This window comes from Sciurus vulgaris, assembly GCF_902686455.1.
Source record: "Sciurus vulgaris genome assembly, chromosome: 4".
Lineage (NCBI taxonomy): Eukaryota > Metazoa > Chordata > Mammalia > Rodentia > Sciuridae > Sciurus > Sciurus vulgaris.
Window position 1 is genome coordinate 176,281,236 of NC_136464.1, and position 19,228 is coordinate 176,300,463.

Sequence of the window (19,228 nt, forward strand, 5' to 3'; positions counted from 1 at the left end):
GGGTTTTTATCTCTCTTGATCTTTATTGTTTCCTCAGTGCCTAGAACACTCTGGCTCCTATGTATTTACTTTATGAGGACAAACATTTGTAAAAACAAGTCTCTCCTAAGGTGTCTTGTGGACTGGGTATGCAGCTGTTGCTCAAGCTTGAGATGACTGGAATCTTAAGCCTTCTTATTACATGGGTCACTGTTTGGCAAGCTTTGCCTATAAAGGACCAGATAAGAAATATTTTAGGTATTGTGGGCTATTCAACTCTGTTCTAAAACCTCAGCTCTGCAGTTGTAAGGTGGAAACAGCCCTTGCTATGGGTCAAGGCATGTGTATGTCTATGTTCTAATAAAACTTTGTTTATGGACACCAAAGTTGGAATTTTGTGCCACTTTAGCATGAAATATTACTCTCCTTTTGATTTTTTTCAACTATGTAAAAATGTCAGACTTTCTTAGCTCATAGACTATATAAACACAGGAGGTGGCTAGATTTGGCCAGAGGCTGTTTTTTATGAATACTTGATACAGGCCTTTCCGTCTTAGCCTTAATGGTTAGCAAATTCTTCATTATTAACCGTAAATCTATTTAGAATATTTACCTAGAAACTCTAGGTGAAATAGAACATGCACACTGAAAAAATATACAAAATCTAAGTGTACAGCTTAACAAATTATTGTGAACACCTGCACATTACCTAGGCCAAGAAATGGGACAAATTTCAGCACCCCAGAAGTCCCTTGTTCCTTAAAAATAACCTCTTTCCCTGCTCCCATCCCACGGGAACCACTATCTGACTTTTATGGGAATCATTTCCTTTTTTCTTTTTCCAATTTTGCAGCCTTAATATGCATCCTATAACTCTGTAGTTTAGTTTTGCCTATTTATTTTTTTGAGATGGGGTCTCACTGTGTTGGTCAGACTGGTCTTGAACTCCTGGGGTCAGAAATCTTCCTGCCTCTCCCAGAATGGAACTTCAGGCATGGGCCTCTGTGCCCAGCTGCTTATTTTTTTAATTTTATATAGAGTCATATGCTTTCTTTCTTTTCTTTCTTTCTTTCTTTTTTTTTTTTTTTTTTTTTTTTTTTTTTTTTTTTTTGCTTCTTTCCCTTAATACTATGTGTGTGGACTTCATTCAAGTATTCATCCATCCATCCATCCATCCATATTCTTTTGGGATATACTACAATTAGCTTATCTAGTCCACTATTGATGGACATCGAGTTGTTTTCTGTTTGTCTGTTATAAACAGTGTTTCTATCAACATATTCTCATCTTTACCAGTCTCCTGGTGTGCATCTCTGTTGGATATTTGCCAAGAAGTAGCAGCAGAATTGGAGCATTTCTGGAATGTGCACAAGGGCACAAGAGTGCTTACTGTTCCTTGTCCTTTTCCAGTGTTGATATTGTGGGTATCTTTTAAAATCTCAAACCATTCTGGTGTGTATATAATAGCTGGGACATGTTGCATAATTTGGGGGACCAGTTACGTGGAGTTACCTGTTAAGAAATTAGGAATCTAGCTGGGCGCAGTGGTGCATACCTGGAATCCCAGTGGCTTGGGAGACTGAGGTAGGAGGATTGCGAGTTCAAAGCCAACTTAGTGAGTCCCTAAACAACTCAGTGACACCCTGTCTCTAGATAAAATGTTAAAAAAAGAGCTGGGGATGTGGCTTAGTGCTTAATCCCTGGTAGAATGAATGAATGAATGAATGAATGAATGAATGAATGAATGAATGAATGAATCTCTAGACAACTACAGCAGAGCGTAAAGCACAAAGCCAAGGGAAGTGCTGCCTGTCACCTACTGCCCGGGTGTCATGACCCTAAGGTCAGCACGGTAGTAGTATAGTTTTTGTTTTTTGGTTCTGGGCACCAAACCCAGGAGCGCTTCGTCACTGAGCGACATTCCGGGTCCTTTTTTGTGCACCGTGCCGGGCTCTGTGGAGTCTCTTTTGGCATTTTCCCAATAGTTCCTGCCCTTTTATTTATTTATTTTTTCCCTTTTTTTTTAAGCTCCACTAGGGAAAACTGGTCTTGACTTTTCTCTTTTTCTCATACATTCTGAAATTGCTTAGTTGATTTCGTGGTACAGATGTCTTTCCCCGCCCTGTGGCCTTCACGCACTCATTATCATGAACAATTTCTCGTTTTCAATGTTATAAAATGTATTGGACTTTTTCTTTAGGTTTTATAGGTCCTGTTTAAAATATCATTTCCTTCCCGAAGCTTATGAAGATACCCTCCTATGTTATCTTTTAAAACGTCGTATTGTTTTGGCTTTCACATTTAGGTGGACCTAGGTAGATAGGTTTTTTTTTTTTTTCTTCCAGGTAAGGATCAAGTTTCATTCTTTTTCTGTATGGATATTCATTTGTCCAAGAACCACTTATTTAAAAGATCACTTTTTCCCCCACAATTCTAGAATGCTTTAAAAATAATCAGGGCTGGGGTTGTGACTGGTGACAGAGGCACTGGGTTTGTGTCCCAGCACCACATAAAAATAAAAACCCTAAATAAAAATAAAGGTATTACGTCCATCTGCAAGTAAAAATATTAAAAAAATAGTCCACATGTCCGTATATGAATGAGTCTGTTTTTGTGCTCTCTATCCCATTGGTCTGTTTGTCTCTATTTTACTATTGCATTGTCAAATTTAGTAAGACTAGGGCTGAGGATATAGCTCAGTTGGTGAGTGCTTGCCTGCTTGCCTTGCCAGCACAAGGCTTTGGGTTCAATCCTCAGCACTGCAAAAAAGAAAAGAAAAGAAAATTACTAAGACTTTATAGCAAGTCTCTTTCTCTGTTTCAGAATGTTTTGGGAATTCATGGGCTATTTTGTTCCAAAATAAATTTTAGAATCAACTTATCAACTTTAATGAAGAAAACCTGTTGATATTTTTTTAATTTGTTTATTTTTATATAGTGTTGAGGATCGAACCTGGTGCCTCACACATGCTAGGCATGCACCCCACCACTGAGTCACAACCCCAGCCTAACCTGTTGACATTTTGATTGGAACTTCATTGAGACTATAAATTAATTAGGAGAGAAATGACATCATTATGTTACTGAGTGTTCCAATCCAAGAACAGAGTATATCTCCATTGATTTTAGTTTCCTTTTATTTCTTTCAATAATGTTTATTAGTTTTCTGCTTAGAAGTATAAAACTTTTTCACTATATTATGTGAGTTTTGATTCTTATTCATTTTTCTCTTCAGTTAGTCTCATTCTGTCTAGTTCAGCTTTGAGTCAGCATTTTGTGATTCTTTTTCAGCTATGGTGCATCACTGAAACAGGCAATCAAATAGCTTGGTATGATTTGAACCACTAGTAAAAATGTCCATCAGAGAAGACCACAGGTAGAATAGAACTCTTAATTGGACATAAACTGACTATTTTGTCCTGATATGATGTTTGAAATAGCTATTTATTTGCACAGATATATTTAGTTTAATGAACATTTTGCCACAAGCACACATTTAGTTATGACCACCAAAAAGAGATATGAAGTGACCATATGTATTAGTCATATTTTTGTTGGTGTAATGGAAATACCTTATAAGAACAGCTAAAAGGTGGAAAAGTTTATTTTGAGCTTGCAGTTTCAGAGCTGTAGTCCGTGGCCATCTGATGCCATTGCTCTTGTCTCAAGGTGAGTCAGAGTATGGTGGCAGAAGGGCCTGGCAGGGGGAAGCTGCTCTGTTCCTCGTGGTCCAGAAGCAGAAAGAAAGGGGAGGAGCTGCAGGGAAGATTCCCCTTTGGGGCACGTCCAGTGACCCACCTCTTCCAGCCACACCCACCATCGGGCTAGTCCTTTCAGATGCATGGACTGATTAGGTCACAGGTCACAGTCTAATCACTTCACCTCAGAACATTCCTGCATTAGCTCATATGCAAACCATCCATAAGACTACGTGAATTAAGAAATACACTTGGTACAATTATTTCTGCTGACGAATGGGGAGTATACAGTGAAATGGAAAATATGAAATAGCGTTAGTGTAGAAGAAACCTGGGAATGCCTTCAGCAGTTTAAATGTAGACAGCCAAGTAATTATATTTAAAAATATTAGATTTTAATTCTCTTTAGTACATGCCAGTTGAGATATGAATAATGAACACAGAACTGTTGTGAGGAATTATTTTCGGAATTTAAAATTTTCTGAGATAATTGAAAATTACAATGATAAAACATGTAAAATCTAGTAGGTTATGTAAACATTAGTATTAGGTTATGTTTATAAAATTTCTGTTTTTCCCAAAATATTTGAATTACACTCTAGAAGAAGCAAGGAATTTAGTCCCCCAACCTAAATATAGGTCTTCTAGTGTAGGATTGTCAGCTGATGGTTGCAGAGTTGGTGTATAAACAAGTTTAAAAACACCTATTCTGTGGATGTTTAATAAATGCATACCTGTGAAATTTGCGTTTGTGGATTAGGTGTTGTGTCCTTTGAAAAAATTGGAGAGATTAAGTGTTGTAAGAAAGAATTATGACTTTGCAGGATGAGATTAACATGGTAAGAAGGAATTCTCCAAAGCAAAATGAAACGAGGGAAGCACTAGGTTTTTCAGGCCAGAGGCAAGAAAATAGTGCTATTTTTAGCCTATTCATTTTCATGAAGCTGACCACAGGTGGGAGTAATATATGTGGTCTCAGGATGACCTGTGATATCATCCAGAGTTGTCGCCATAGATTTAAATTATTTTAAAGAAACTTTTTCTGTTTTTATTTAGAAATTTACAAATGGGTATGTTTTAAAACAATTATTTGAAGATATATTTTGACTATTTATATGCCAACAATGATTATAACTTTTTATTGTTTTCTAATACTGTATAGTTTTTATTTTAAATTCATACAATTTTATCTTTTTGGTATCGGAGATTGAACTCGGGTGCTTTGCCACTGAACCACATCCCCAGCCCTTTTAAATATTTTATTTAGAGACAGAGTCTCACTGAGTTACTTAGGGCCTCCCTAAGTTGCTGAGTTGCTGAGGCCTCCTGCCTCAGCCTCCTGAGCTGCTGGGATTATATGTGTGAGCCACTGTGCCTGACCAATTTTATCTTTTGAGCCCAAGATAATTTCTGTACTGTCTTCTCACCAAAAAGCTTAAAATCAATGTACATGTTGTTAATTTGAAACTGTGCTCACCTGGACAGCCAGGTTGGAAAAGGGCTGATTTGTCTTTGAAGGCTTTGTTATTGGTTAGCAGAGAGGGGAGGATAGAGTGTTTCATTTTGTGACGTGCAGCCCTTGATTTCTTGACAGGTCTTAACTAGATTCTAGGCTCCTCTTACAATAGTTGAAAAAGTCTGCAGACTAATGTGCATTCTATGATCCAGCACTGTTTTCCCATTGGTAAGGAGGGTGGGGCCGAGTGGCCTGCTTCTCCTGGCCTTGCTTTCCTCCTTGTGACTGTTTATGTGTTACACCGATCTCCGGTATTCAACTTCTGGTGTGGAATATAGAAGCCCAAAATCTAACAGGACTTTTCAAGTCTATTTGTAATTAAGTAACATGATAAAAACAGAGTCAGCCTTGTCAGGGATAGTAAATGTTTTGTCAAAATGGGGCATTTGAAAGCAAAAGCATTATTCTCAGCCGAAGAATGCCCTCTGCACCACTGAGCTTTCTCACCTCTGCACCAAATTCCCTCTGCAGATATATTTCTTATGCATTTTTTCTGACCCACCTCACCTGGTCCAGTGATCTCTTCATTTCCATCTTCCTATGGAACCACCTGTGGCCAGTGATCTTCTTCTGGTCCTTCAGACTTTCTCAGAGGCTTTCCATCTGAGCATGTTAAATTGCAACTCTGTGTGTGTGTGTGTGTGTGTGTGTGTGTGTGTGTGTTTTGCAGTAACCTCTGCTAAGTTGTCTCACAAAGTTTGCACCCCCTTGTGTTATTCCAGTTACCACGACTAGTTCCCCAGAGTTTTCTGCATCCACCCCGCCGCCCCCTGCCCCTGGGTGCTTTATTGTGATGTTATTGCTTGTTCTACTTTGTCTTCCTGGTTACTTTGTGAACTTGGGAGGGCTGTGGTGCATCTCTGCCAGGGGATCCCCAAATTTAGCACAGCGCCTGACACTAGCAGGTACTCCGCAGCCATTTGCTGAATAAGTGAGTGATGACTTCCAGCATTCAGCGGACACCGAAGCAGTATAAAACTGGGGTTTGGTTGTAACAGGACTCAGGGAAAAGGGAAGAGACCCTTGTGGATGAGCGCCGACCGAGTGTGGCCTTGTCATCATTCTCTGATGATCAAAGAACATTTTAAGGTCAGTCTGGGAGCTGCTTTCCTGCATGTTCCCTGCCCCTTTTCAGTCCCTCATGGTTGTTTCCCCCTCAAAGGCTGCCCTCTGTGGGGCCTTCCTTAGCTCTCCTGTTGGACTCCATTCACTGTACCTGATTTTTGTCTCTTTTGGTGCATTGTCTGCCCTCTCCCCTGGTGCGATTTTTATTGTTGGGTATGCATGTTGTTTGCTTTACTAGATTGTAAACTCTATGCAAAACCCAGGTTTCTCCAAAGCAGCCCACTGCTGAGTGAGAAGGGATGCTGGGTGCTAGGTGCGTCCTCCCCAGCAGGGCCAGCAACCTGATGTCTGTTTTCTTCCCAGTAATCAGCCTTGGACTTGTTACCTAAGTGCTGGCCACCTGTACCTGTCTCCAGGTAGGTGAGGTGGTAGAGAAAGTGGCAGAATCACACTGGTTTCAATCTTAGTCTTTTCTCTGCCTTGTTTCCAGTTTGGTGATGGGGGCAGTTCATGTCATCTCACAGATCCTCATTTTACTGACTTTTTTTTCCCCCCACGGTGCTGGGGCTTGAACCCAGGGCCTTGTGCTTGCAAGGCAAACACTCTACCAACTGAGCTATCTCCCCAGCCCCTTACTGACATATTAAGTAGAAATGATCATTTATGTTTTATTGTTTTTTAAGGCTCCTCTCATTTTTGAGGAAGAAATGATATAAAAGGCACCTTTTCATAGGTGTGAAGTGTCATACAGAAGATGTAATTCTAGAATAAATTGAAGCCTTTAAAGCTATGTAAACAAACTAGACTCTGATGTCTTAAATGTTAATCTGTAGAAAATGATATTTAGGGTAAAGTAAGCCCTAATACACGACCTTGAAAGTATTGCTAAATAAAGAAGTATTGTAATTGTTGTTAGTAGTATTATATTCCTTTTATTAAACTTTCTTTATCTTAAAAATGTTTCCCATCCACAGACTAATCTCATTCCACTATATCTTTATGCCACTTTGACTTCCTTGTGTCATTGAAATTGACCACACAAAGGGGATAGTGGATTCAGAACACAGTGAGGAACTCTAAGCATTCATTTAGGCAATTAGGTAAAAACATGCTCTCTCCCGTTGTAGTATTCTGTTCAGTTTTTGAAATAAGCTTTATAATGTAGGCTATACCAGAGCCCTGCAACTGAGTGTGCAGAGAGAGCACTTGGTCCAGTCCTTATGACTCGTATTTCCCACCTGATGTATTCCAGAAATACTTGGCATGTTAAATTGGACATTATCTTGGTTGTACTTGAATCAAAAAACAAACTGCCATACACTGACCATGTGAATAACCACATGTTGCCTGCATAGGAGGTTCAAAGAAAGGAGGCATAGTACAGAAAACAAGAAAGAACACTGACTATGGTAAATTGTAAAAGATATAGAAAGACTACACAATTCAACTGTATTTATTTATTACTTTTATTTTTGTGGTGCTGGGGATCAAACCTAGGGCCTTGCACATTCTAGGCAAGAACTCTACCATTGAGCTACAATCCCTCAGCATTCAGAATATTCTAGGGCACTGAAAAGTTGTAAAATTATATTTGTTGTCTGATGCCTTAGTAAACAAAAGATCTCTTTCCTGTCCATAGCATCCCAGTGTCCTGTTCTTCAGTGAAGGCCGCTCTGTCTGTTAATGGACACTAAGAAGCAGGACATCTACATCCCATCCCCTCATGCTCTTTGAAATGCTGTCAAAGCCCCTTTTTTCTCTGCTTTAACTGTAAAATTGCTCATCTAAATTCATGGCTGGTGTAACATACATTCTAAAATTAAACTGGAAAAACATTATTTTGCAGCCAAGAAGTAAAAGTTAATTTCAGTATTTTTTTCTTTCTTTTTTTATTGTAAACAAATGGGGTACAACTTGTTTTTCTGTACATGAAGTAGAAGCATAACATTTGTGTAATCATACATTTACATAGGGTAATGGTGTGTGATTCATTCTGTTATTTTTTTCCTTCCCCCCCACCCCTCTTTTCCCTCTATACAGTCCCTCCTTCCTGCATTCTTGCCTCCCTCCCACCCCCCATTATGTGTCATCTTCTTATTAGCAAGATCATTCATCCTTTGGTTTTTTGAGATTGGCTTATCTCACTTAGCATGATATCAGGAAGATATGAAAACAGCTTATTTTTAAAAACCAAATTGTTGGAATATAAAATGAGTATTTTATAAGAGATACAAAAGGAAGAAATTATGACTTCAAAACCAAGTGATTCCTAAGATCAGTTTGCATAAGGATGGTCTTACCAGTACCTGCCAAACTTAAACATTAAACCTTCTTCCCTCATCTTCTTAAAAGATACATCACGAAAACCTGTCGATGTTTTTTTTTTTTTTTTTGGATGCTGGGAATTGAACCCAGGGCCTTGTGCATGTGAGGCAAGCACTCTACCAACTGAGCTATATCCCCAGCCCTTTGTATTTTTAATTGAAGGATTATTGTGATTATAAAGCAAACATAAATGTAAATTCTTGAAAATGACAGGTAGCTGAATGATTATAGTTAATAATTTCATCTAAGGAAATTTAGTGCTATTTAACTGATTACAAGATTTTTGCAATGCATTTCCTATAATGTTCTAATATCTCTTTAAAAGAGAGAGGCTAAAATCTATTCCAAAGCCTGGTGTTTTTGTTAACTCTCATTTTCTCAGTGTCACTGCTAAACAAGTTAGTGAATTTTCTCTGGGTATCTTCTCTATTGCTTTTCTTTAATTCTTGCCAGTGCAACCAGTCTAGCATTTTACATGATAAAGGAGATCCGTGGAACTAATCCTAGAAACCTCTTTCTGCTTTCTCACGTAACACCTCCAGGCAGAGAGAAGACAAAATACTTCATTTGCATTCTTAAACATTAGGAACTTGGAACGAGTCTTTCAGCTGGAAATGTTATTGCATCTATGTTTCCCCAAGGGAAGAAAGGTTAACAGCCCACTCAGGTTTATGTTAGCTCATCTCTTTTTAGTATCCTGATCAGCACAAAGAGTGTAGAATGTTGAAGCGCAACCACCCAGTCTTCTTTCTTCTTTCAATCAATGAGACTAGGGAAGTAGATATCAGAGCCGATTACAGGGAAGTAGAAAGGAGAAATCAGATATGCATAAAAGAAATGGCAAACACCAACAGACCGAAATCTGAGTGTGCTAAGAATTGAAGAACATTTCCAAAATTAATATAGAACATACTGATTTGAATTTTAAAAACATTTCTCCCAAAAGTTTAAAAAGTTTAACCAAAAAGTACAAAAAATATTCAGAGGTTTATACTTTGTTTAAATGGCTTTTCTTTTTTTGTGGTGCATGGGCTGGAACCTGGAGCCCCGAGCATGCTGGGCCAGTGGTGTGATCACGGAGCTGCACCCCACCTTAAATGGTTTTCATTAAAGTAACAATACCAAGAACTTCTTGTGTACCATTTCTCGAGTATCTTGAAAACCCCAAAATGTTTAATAAAATAAATTTTAACATTTTTTCACTTTATTAGCTGAAAAATAGAAATGGAAGTCTTTCCATTGCCAATATTAGAAAGTGTTCTATTGCTCTTATGCTTACTCCTCACCTAAGTGTGAAAAACAAGGTTTTAGATTTAACTATATTCCTTAAAACTTACTTAACTAGAAAACCTGACTTATGCCAATAAAGCTGAGAAAGTTCCTACTATTCTCTTCTTTAACCAAATACTGTACGTGGCTGTCATCTGGAAGTAATATTGCAGTTTGAGTGCTTTGTGTCAAGTAGACATTTAATACAGAATACACACTGGACCAAATGAAATCCAGATCCCAGCAATACTGAAGCAAAGACACAGGTTCTTTTGGTTAAACCAAGTTGCAGAATACACAGTGTACCAGAAATTAAGTACAGTTCATAAGTATGTCATTTGATTTCAATCAAACTTGCACTTTGCATCCAAACAACTTAAAACACCGTGTTGGTTTATGTTTTCGACTGGAGAAGCCTTGCCCTCCTTTGCTACCTGTGCCCCACAACCATCAGCTTCCTGTATGTTTCTATCCTAAGGACTCACATAATTCACGTTTTTTTTTTTGTTTGTTTGTTTGTTTTTCATGGTTCTGGAGATCAAGGCAAAACTCTGTGCCAATGAGCTGCATCCCCAGGACATAACTTGGTTCTTAATTTATTATGAACTGACTAACAGAGGAAGAAGATGGCTCCTGTGCAGGCCCAGAGCACCCTGCTTCAGGTTGCTCTGCCCTTCTCGCAGGTGTGGGGAGGATCAGCTGGGATTCACGCTCTGGCATCCTCCAACAGGGCTTGCCTCACTGCTGGCCTTGGGCCTTCCAGGACACTGCAGTGATGGTGGTAGAGCTTGGCCTTACCCCCTGCATGGTATTTTTTCAAGACCATAAATACTGCAGTAGGAATGTGCCTCCCTTTTCTGTGTTTAAATGTTCTCCTTATCTTTTTTCCCCCATGATTATTTTTAAAAGTACACTGAGTTCAAATTAAAAACTAACATAGAGTGCTGGGGTTTTGGCTCAGTGATAGAGCACTTACCTTGCATGTGTGAGGCACTGAGTTTGAGCCTCAGCACCACATAAAAATAAACAAAATGAAGGTCCATTAAAAAAAAAAAGCATAGATTTCAGCACGTATTTCATAAGCTGGAGGAGGAGCCTGCCCTCTCTTACTTAGTAACTCTTGGAACCCAGGTGTTAATGTGCCTAAAATTCCTTCCTGCATTAAAATGAATGTTCATTTGTTTTTCAGTTAAGAAAAAGAAAAAAAAAAACCTCAAAGGTCAAGTAATATTGCATAGAAGGACCAGGAGCTGCCTTGTTGGGAAAAAAAAAAAAAAAAACTATTTACATTCAATAAAAAATCTGTTTGCAGGTTGTGTCTGCCACATTTACAGCACAGTGTAATGCACTTTTACCAAAAGCATAATGAAATGCAGCTTGTGGCACTTGCATGCAGTGTAGCACGGTTTCCCACCAGGGGATTCAGTGGAGGTAGGAAAGGAAAGGAAAGGAGGGTGAGGTCTCCCACTCATCCGTTTCCCTCTGTCACCGATTGGGCTGCATCCAGCCCTCTGCAGAGCCTGTCTCCATGCTGCTGACATAGGTGGCCTGATATATCTGTTTCAGGTGCTCAGAAAGTACACACCCAGCTCACCTGTGATTTCAGCAGCCTTATGGCATCAGGGTAAATTCTTTCTTGGCAAACACTAGTAAGATGGAACGCCTGCTCTTACGAAGTGCGAGGGGGCAAATAAGCATCCACTTGTCATCCTGATGTAGACATTTGATCTGATCTCAGAAGGCCTTTTTCTTTCTTTCTTTTTCTTTGTAGTGCTGGGGACGGAACCCAGTGTCTCATGCATGCTTGCCAAGCGCTCTATCACTGAGCTACACCCCAGCACACTCCTCTCAATCTTAACTTCCAGTTTCTCTCTACATGTCCCCATTACTTGGACTTTTTAAGCATATATATATATATATATATATATATATATATACTTTTTGGGGGGGGAGTGGCCAGAGATTGAACTCAGGGACATTTGACCACTGAGCCACATCCCCAGCCCTATTTTGTATTTTATTTAGAGCTTAGTGCCTTGCTTTTGCTGAGGCTGGCTTTGAACTCCTGGCTTTGATTCTCCTGTCTCAGTCTCCTGAGCTACTGGGATTACAGGCATGTACCATCATGCCAGGCTATTCACAGGCTTTTAACATGTATATTTTGTTAGGTACGTATGTTGCACAGAATGTGTATTGTGTTAACTTTTGAGACATGCGCCATCACTGTGATTACTATATTCTCTTACCTTGACTCGTCCTTCCTTTTTTTTTTTTTAATTTTTTATCACAGAATTATGGGAGTTGGGAGTCTAGGATGCTGCTTTCTCATTTTGCTTGAATTGCATGTGAAGGCCAACCTCGGGAATCCTCCAAACATTGATAAGTGGGAGCGAGTTCACTGGAACCTTTGTTTGAATAGTTACCCACCACACTACTGGCTATTTTTTTCCTTTGTGTTGGATGGCACAAAGAATAGTCACTAAATACTTGATGTGAGCATTTTTCTGGACAATTTTGCATTTTGGGGTTAGCAATTTTCCTCAAATTAGAACACATGAGATAAATCTGGTTAATCAGTGGTCCAGGTCGTCAGTCTCCTGTTAATCAGAAGTTTTGCTCTATAATCATAATGTGTTTTGGATGTTCTCATTTACATTGTCTCTCCCGCTCTGAGTGAGCATTCTGATTGCTTGATTACATCTGCCTGGCATAGTGGTTTTTAAAACAGCGTTTGTGTTGAAGTTCTTCTGTCTTAGCAGGCAAAATGAGAATATGGAAAGACAATTGGTGTTGAAGCATGATTGTCCCCTCTTGCCTTCCATAGTGCTTAGTGAGTTGCAGGTTTGGGATAAAGAGAAGTGAGTATGATTATTGCCCTGGTCCATAATGGGTGGTTTGTAAAGATGGAGACGTGGCTTGTGTGGAGGGGTAGGTCTGCCAACTCTTCTCGTGCCGAGCAGCTCCGTTTTTGTGATTTTGCATAAGATTTTTTTTTTCATGACAATAAGGTCATACTAACTAGGTATGAACATTTGATGGACAGGTACTTTATGAGCCTCTTTTATGACTTAAGAGGTTTCTTATCCAGAATTTGCCATTTGGAATACTAGCGATTGTGGGTATTTGGTTCCTGTGGTCTATATTGGAGTTCTGTGGACCTGTCTAGTGTTCACTGTCTATGAGAACTTCTGGGTAGTGGATAAAACCTAATAGCTGTCAGTGAAACTCCATATCATGTACAACAAGAAGACTGGGATCCTAATCAGAATAAGTTATATCCGTGTATGTATAATATGTCAAAAATGCACTCTACTGTCAAGTATATCTAAAAAGAAAAATTTAAAAAATTCTATTGCCCAAAAAAAAAAAAAAAAACCCAAAACAAAAAAGGTACCTAATAGTTGTGACACTCAGCATGGTGCTTTATATTATAATTGATGGAACTCAAGACAGGTACACCAAAATATGGCCTGTTGGCATATTGAATATTACGAGCTGAAGGAGTTTGAGAAAACACCCAAAGCAGGACCTTTCTCCTGTGAAGCAAATGATAAAAACTAGGAATTTTTTTCTGATGTTTCTCTGAAACAGATCGTAAGGCCTTTCCTGTTCCTGGAGGAAAGAGGCCTCTTTGGCCCGCAAAGTGAAGGGACACAGCACTGGAGCGAGCAGGCCTTCTTGTGCTGCGAGATTCCCCAGTTTACTAGAATTGCCCTGTCATTTCCCCATGACTGATCCCTCTTCATCAAATCTGTATAAGAAATGCTTAAGTTTAACTGTCTGTTGGGTCTTCATTTCCTTATGAAGGCTTGTGTGTCATGTAAAACTTATAGTAAAAAAATCCATGTGCTTCTGTTTTGGTAATCTATTGCTAGTAGTAGATGGCCCAGCCATAAACTTGGAAGGGTAGAGTGAAGAGATATTTTTCCTTCCTTACATTATTATATGTAATCCTTCAATCAAGCATGTAAGGCTGCTGGTCACCCAAAGAAATAGACTCAGCATCTAAAATTTCTCTTCCCACATCTTGCTTTTGAGTAGGAGGGAAAGTATACATGTCAAGTTTAAAGGCAGTGGCTTTTCTATACATTTGCTCTGAGTCAGTTCTGTCGCCATTTTAAATTTCCTCCTGTACTCAATGACCTTTAATGATCCATTTCTCAGCCTGGGTTTGCCTTATTGGCCTTCCAGACAGGGGTACTTGACTGTCCCCTGGGCATTGCAACTCAGCATGTGCAGAGTTGAAGTCATCATTTTATCTCCCGAGTTTTTCTCTCCTCACATATTCCTTTTGTTGATTCTCTGTTGTGCTTCTGCCTCCTCTCTTGGTGGGTTTACTGTTCTTCAGCTACTATGGCGGGCACGCCAGTCCAAGTAACAAGCTGTGATTGCTCTGGTTACCAGGAGAATGGCGCACATTTCCCCAGCCAGGATCTTCACAAGCAGCCATCCAAACAGGTAGAGCAGATGATGTAACGTGATGTACAAGCAGTGTGACTTATCGTTACCCCAGCCCTGACCACAGGTCCTAGGAGAACCAGTAGTTAGAAGCCCTGTCCTGGGGATGCCTAGCATGCATGTCGGCTTTTCCCTTTTTTATTATCTTTAGCTTTCTTTTCCTAATGACTTCATCCTTTATGTCAGCAAACATCTTCCTACCTCTAACTACATTGTCTTCCGTTGTGTCCCTAATTACTGTTTTCATCACTAGCATTTTGTTGATTATAATGACAAACATGCAGAGGTAGAGACATTGTCAGAGAGCTGTTGTGGCTTATACACAGCAGTTTATTTATTTATTTAGTGGACACCTCTAACTCTCTGGTTGAGTTCCCACTGTATTCCTGACTCACCTTTTGTAGTCACAGGTGTACAAACATTCCATTCTTTATTTCTGGGTTATTGCTGATCTGCTCATGTTTCCTTGGATTTGTCCATATCCTGTGGTTTTCATCCATGTTATCTCCTGCATTTAGCTCAAACCTGGCACAGAGTCGGCATTCAGTACAGGTGGATGTTTTGTATGAAGCTCTGTGCTGCAGGGTATTGAGGATACAAAGGTTTACAAGGCAATTTAAAGGTGAACTTATTGTTTAGATTGGGTGGCAGGGTATTGTATATAAATATCATGTCATAGAAGTTGCTTTTCCAAAGAATACTGTTACTGTCAAGCAGGAGTTCTCCATTATTTTCAGGTGTTTTTCTGTGACCTGAATTTGTTGAATATGTTTATGTACACATGTACTATGTGCAATACAGCATAATATTTTAATGTTTTGGCTCAGATGCTTACTTTTCAGTTGTCTTTGATATATAAATATAATTACAGTTATTAATATATAACTATACAAACATGTATGTTTTTTAAAAAAATAAAATCACGACCCCATATCATGCTATGTAATGTTTTTCTTATAAATTTCAACTTGTTTTTCTCCACAGGCAGCAGAAGATGTTATTTTCATTGGACCTGACACACATGCTATTCAAGCCATGGGTGACAAGATTGAAAGTAAATTATTAGCCAAGAAAGCAAAGGTTAACACAATTCCTGGCTTTGATGGGGTTGTCAAGGTGAGAAACTGTGTTAGTGTTGTCTTTATAGTACATGTCCTCCAGTCAAACATTTTGTGACAAGAATAGGATGAAATGTAATTATTACTTTTTTGGATATCTATGAGATTTTAAAAAAATCAGTATTGTTTACACTTGGATTACTTTCAGTTTAAAGAAAAGCCCCTTAAGCATTGTATTTAATGAATCAGTATTGACTCAGGCTTTCATTGGAGAAAATCTTGGTGATTGAAAACTGTGTTGTCAGGTTTCTGGATTTCATGTAATGTTTTGAACATTGTGATATTTTGTCTTTACCAATATAAATTATTACCCTGTTTCTGCTGAGGAGTGATGTAGCCGTGGGTGACTAGATTCCCAAACATTCTGCATGTGACTTTTGCAGCTGAAAGTTTCCAAGGAGGAAATGCAGAAACTGGGTGTGTGAACACCCTTGCCCCAGGAAAAGTCGTTTATTTTTTCTGGTGAGAAGAGAGTCCCGATGTAGACTTTCCACCTTATGATTTGAGTTAGTCTGCAAAACTCTTAATCTCCTTGTTTCTTTTGTTCCTTTTGACATTTCATGCTGGACAGTTTTCCATTGTGCAGGTCATTCACATATCACAGGGCAGGAGGCTGATTCAGAGTGTAGGGGGAGGGATGTGCTAGGTGACATGCAAGCACAGAAAGGACCCGAGCATCCTCAGATCCCAGTATTGCTGGCAGGGGAGAGCATGGAACAATCCTCCGTGGGTACTGGGGGATGCCTGTAGTTACTTTGGTCTGTTTCCATCCATGTCACACCTTCTCTCTTGTCACAAGGAGGAGGGCTTCTGCAGCTTCTGTAGAGTTGACTCCTCCCACACCCTAGACCCACCTCCAGCCTTTACAAGCTAATTTTTTTACTGAGTAGTTTTTCTGTTTTCTGTCTTAACACTCATCATTTGTTCCTTTGTATTCCCATTACTATTAACAATGCGCATTCTGTAACAGTATTGATCACTTGGTTACACAGGAAGGATGTGGCAAGGAAAGGATACCTGGGATTAGTGGAAAAGGCTTGGATGGTTCTCCATTCATAAAGCACGCAGCCCTCCCTGTTAGACCTGTCCTTATGGACTTTCCTGACCACACCTTTCAGTTAGTCTTCCTTCTGCAGCAGTCTGGCTTCCTTGCTCATTCTCACTGGGTTCCTCTTGCAAGGCTTACAGCAGCCCCTCCCTTTTGCTCAGTACAACACGTAATTTTAATCTGGCCTCAGCTCAATTTCTTAGGAGCATTTGCATCTCCTGGTCATCTTCCTTCTGGAAATACCTACTGCTGGCACATTATTCAGTTCTGGTTTTTAGTAAGTGCTTTTTACTTGCTTGGATGTTCCTTCATAGTTCCCTTGCAAATCCTCCCTCCTGTTTTTACTCCTAAGTGTTGGTTTTCTTTTGGGTTCTGAGGAGGACATTTTCTTGTATTGTATTTCATGACTTTAGTTACCACCTTTTCTGCCAAATTCCAAATAAATGAACAAATAAATACTTCAGATGTATCCTCTGAGCTTCAGAACTCATGTCTAATGTCTTCTCAAGCAACTCTCAAAACTCAGTGTCCCAGGAACCTTTGAAATCACAGGTCAAAAACTGAACTAATCATCTTTATCTCTAAACCAGGGATTGTTGCTATGGCCCCATGCTTGCTTGTTTTCATAAAGTTTTATTGGACCACAGTCATGTTTGTCCCTTTACATATTATCTATGGTTTCTTTTCTGCTACAGTGGTAGAGCTGGGTAGTTATGACAGAGACCACGTGGCCCCAAAAGTTTGCTGATGCTTGCTCTAAACTTCTTATCCTTCATTCTTTTCTACCTGAAAAAGTGGTGGCATTTTCCATGCTTTTTTTTTCTCAAGCTAGAAACTTGGAATCATTCTTGACCAATACCACTGTGGAAAACTCACTTTAGTAGTGGCTTTCACATCCATTTACTTCTTTCGTTTGCCAAGCTAACACCAACTTCCAGTTGCCATCATCTCACCTGGATTACGTCATCAGCCTTCTAACTGTCTCCATTGTGGTTCCAATCCAGTGAGTGTTCAACATCTCAGCTTGAGTGATCTTTCAGAAATCCACGTTTGTTCATATGCCAGTCTTTAGTAACTGTTAAATGACTAATCATTCAAATCTTTTAAATAGCTGGTTAATGGTTTCTTGAGGTTCACGGTCACTTGTTTCTGGGCCTGTAATGAGGCAGAACGTTATGGCAGGGAGCATGTGGTAGAGCAAAGATGCTCACCTGTGGCAGCTTGAAGCAGAAAGGAAGAGAAGAGGGTCCTTCAGGGACATGCCCTTGGTGGGTTTCTTCCTCTGGCTAGGCCCTGACTCTTACAGGTTATACCACTTCCCAGTAGCATCACCACCAAGGACCAAGCCTTTACACATGAGCCTTTGGAGGATGTTCCAGACCCAAACTATAATAGAGATTAAGTGTTATCTAAGAGATAGCAATGAAGCTGGTGCCCTCAGTCACACAGTCACAAGTGGCTGTCTACCTGAATGAGCTTGGCAGTAGGTTTAGCCCCACTTGAGCCTTCAGCGAGAATGCAGCTTGGCCCACTCCCTGATCACAGCCTTGCGAGGCCCTGAACAGAGGACTGTGAGTCATTGCTTCCCCAGGCCTTTTTAGATCTTCAGTTTGGGCTTCATTTAGTCCTGGGTGTACTGATATGAGTCAGTCCAGATGAATTCTGATTCGATGGTGAACATGGAGTCCTTAGCGGCTCAAGGAGGGGTGGCCAGGAGGGCGTTTGATTGCATAATAGACTTTTTATTATGAAGTTAATGGGTGTTGTGCCGCATTAGAAGAGGGGACTGTGTGTTGATTAAAGGTCCAAAGGTGACAGTTGAGGGCAGGAACATGGGAAATGTGAGGGGTACTCTTGATAACTAACAACCAGTAGTTCGTTGACTCTGAGGGAGAGCTTGCATAACTATGGCAGGAATTAAGGTCAATCTTGTATTACCTATATCGATGAAAATGACACATTTCTCCATTAATAATTAGTGAAAATTCCTCTTGTCAGTGGGAGGGTAAACAGGGAAATGGGTACTTTGGTTGCTGTTGGGATATTACCTGCTATAGTTTTCCCCCTTAATTCTCTTGAATGTTGCAGAACAATGATTTTTCCTTTGTCATTTCTGTTTGCCAGATCTGCAGATCTTTATTTAAAATTTGATGTTTAATTTCTGGAGTGGGAGCGTCTAGATTAATGTGTAAAGCCACCACCTTTTTCTGACTCTTACTTGATTTTTGTGTTTAAACTCTTTGAAAATAGGCAATATGGAGTTGAAAAGCTGACCACATGGTTCTTCCCAGTCAGTTTTTACTTGTTTATAAATGTTCTATTTCTGGCTTGAGGCACCCTCTAGACTGAGGAGGGAGCCGGAGTCACAGCCACTTTGGGGCTACTCCTGGGTGCTGGTGATGCACGGTGAGGAGCCTTCCTGCAACTCTGCAGTGGCCTCCTGCTTGCTGACACTCTGGACTGGAGTCACCTGTTTTCACAGGGGTCTCCAAAAGACCTTGTCCAACATTTACCGTTTTTCCTAAGCTTCTCTGGTTTTTCTCCTTCTCATTTAATATTTTCTATCCAAAGTTCTCACTAGCAGCATGAACTGATGATACGAATCCGGGGACCCTGTCTGTCCTGGGTAGACTTTGAGAGTCTTCGCCAGTGCCTGAGTTCATGGAGAGGCCTGGGCTTTCATTCGCCCTAGGGGCTCGCTCTGGCCGTGGCTTCATTTCAAGAGGTAGCATTGCTTTGGGGGTTTGTGGACA

At 39.9% G+C, this 19,228-nt stretch overlaps 1 protein-coding gene across 5 annotated transcripts in view; it reads left to right on the forward strand.

Moving 5' to 3' along the window:
• PCCA (propionyl-CoA carboxylase subunit alpha) overlaps positions 1-19,228 on the forward strand; it is a 369,734-nt gene that overhangs the window by 97,868 nt on the left and 252,638 nt on the right. For all 5 annotated transcript variants that reach the window (XM_079138616.1, XM_079138618.1, XM_079138619.1 and 2 more), the window contains one exon: positions 15,294-15,425. In XM_079138616.1, the coding sequence (XP_078994742.1) occupies positions 15,294-15,425 (132 nt within the window). The remainder of the gene's footprint in view (positions 1-15,293; positions 15,426-19,228) is intronic.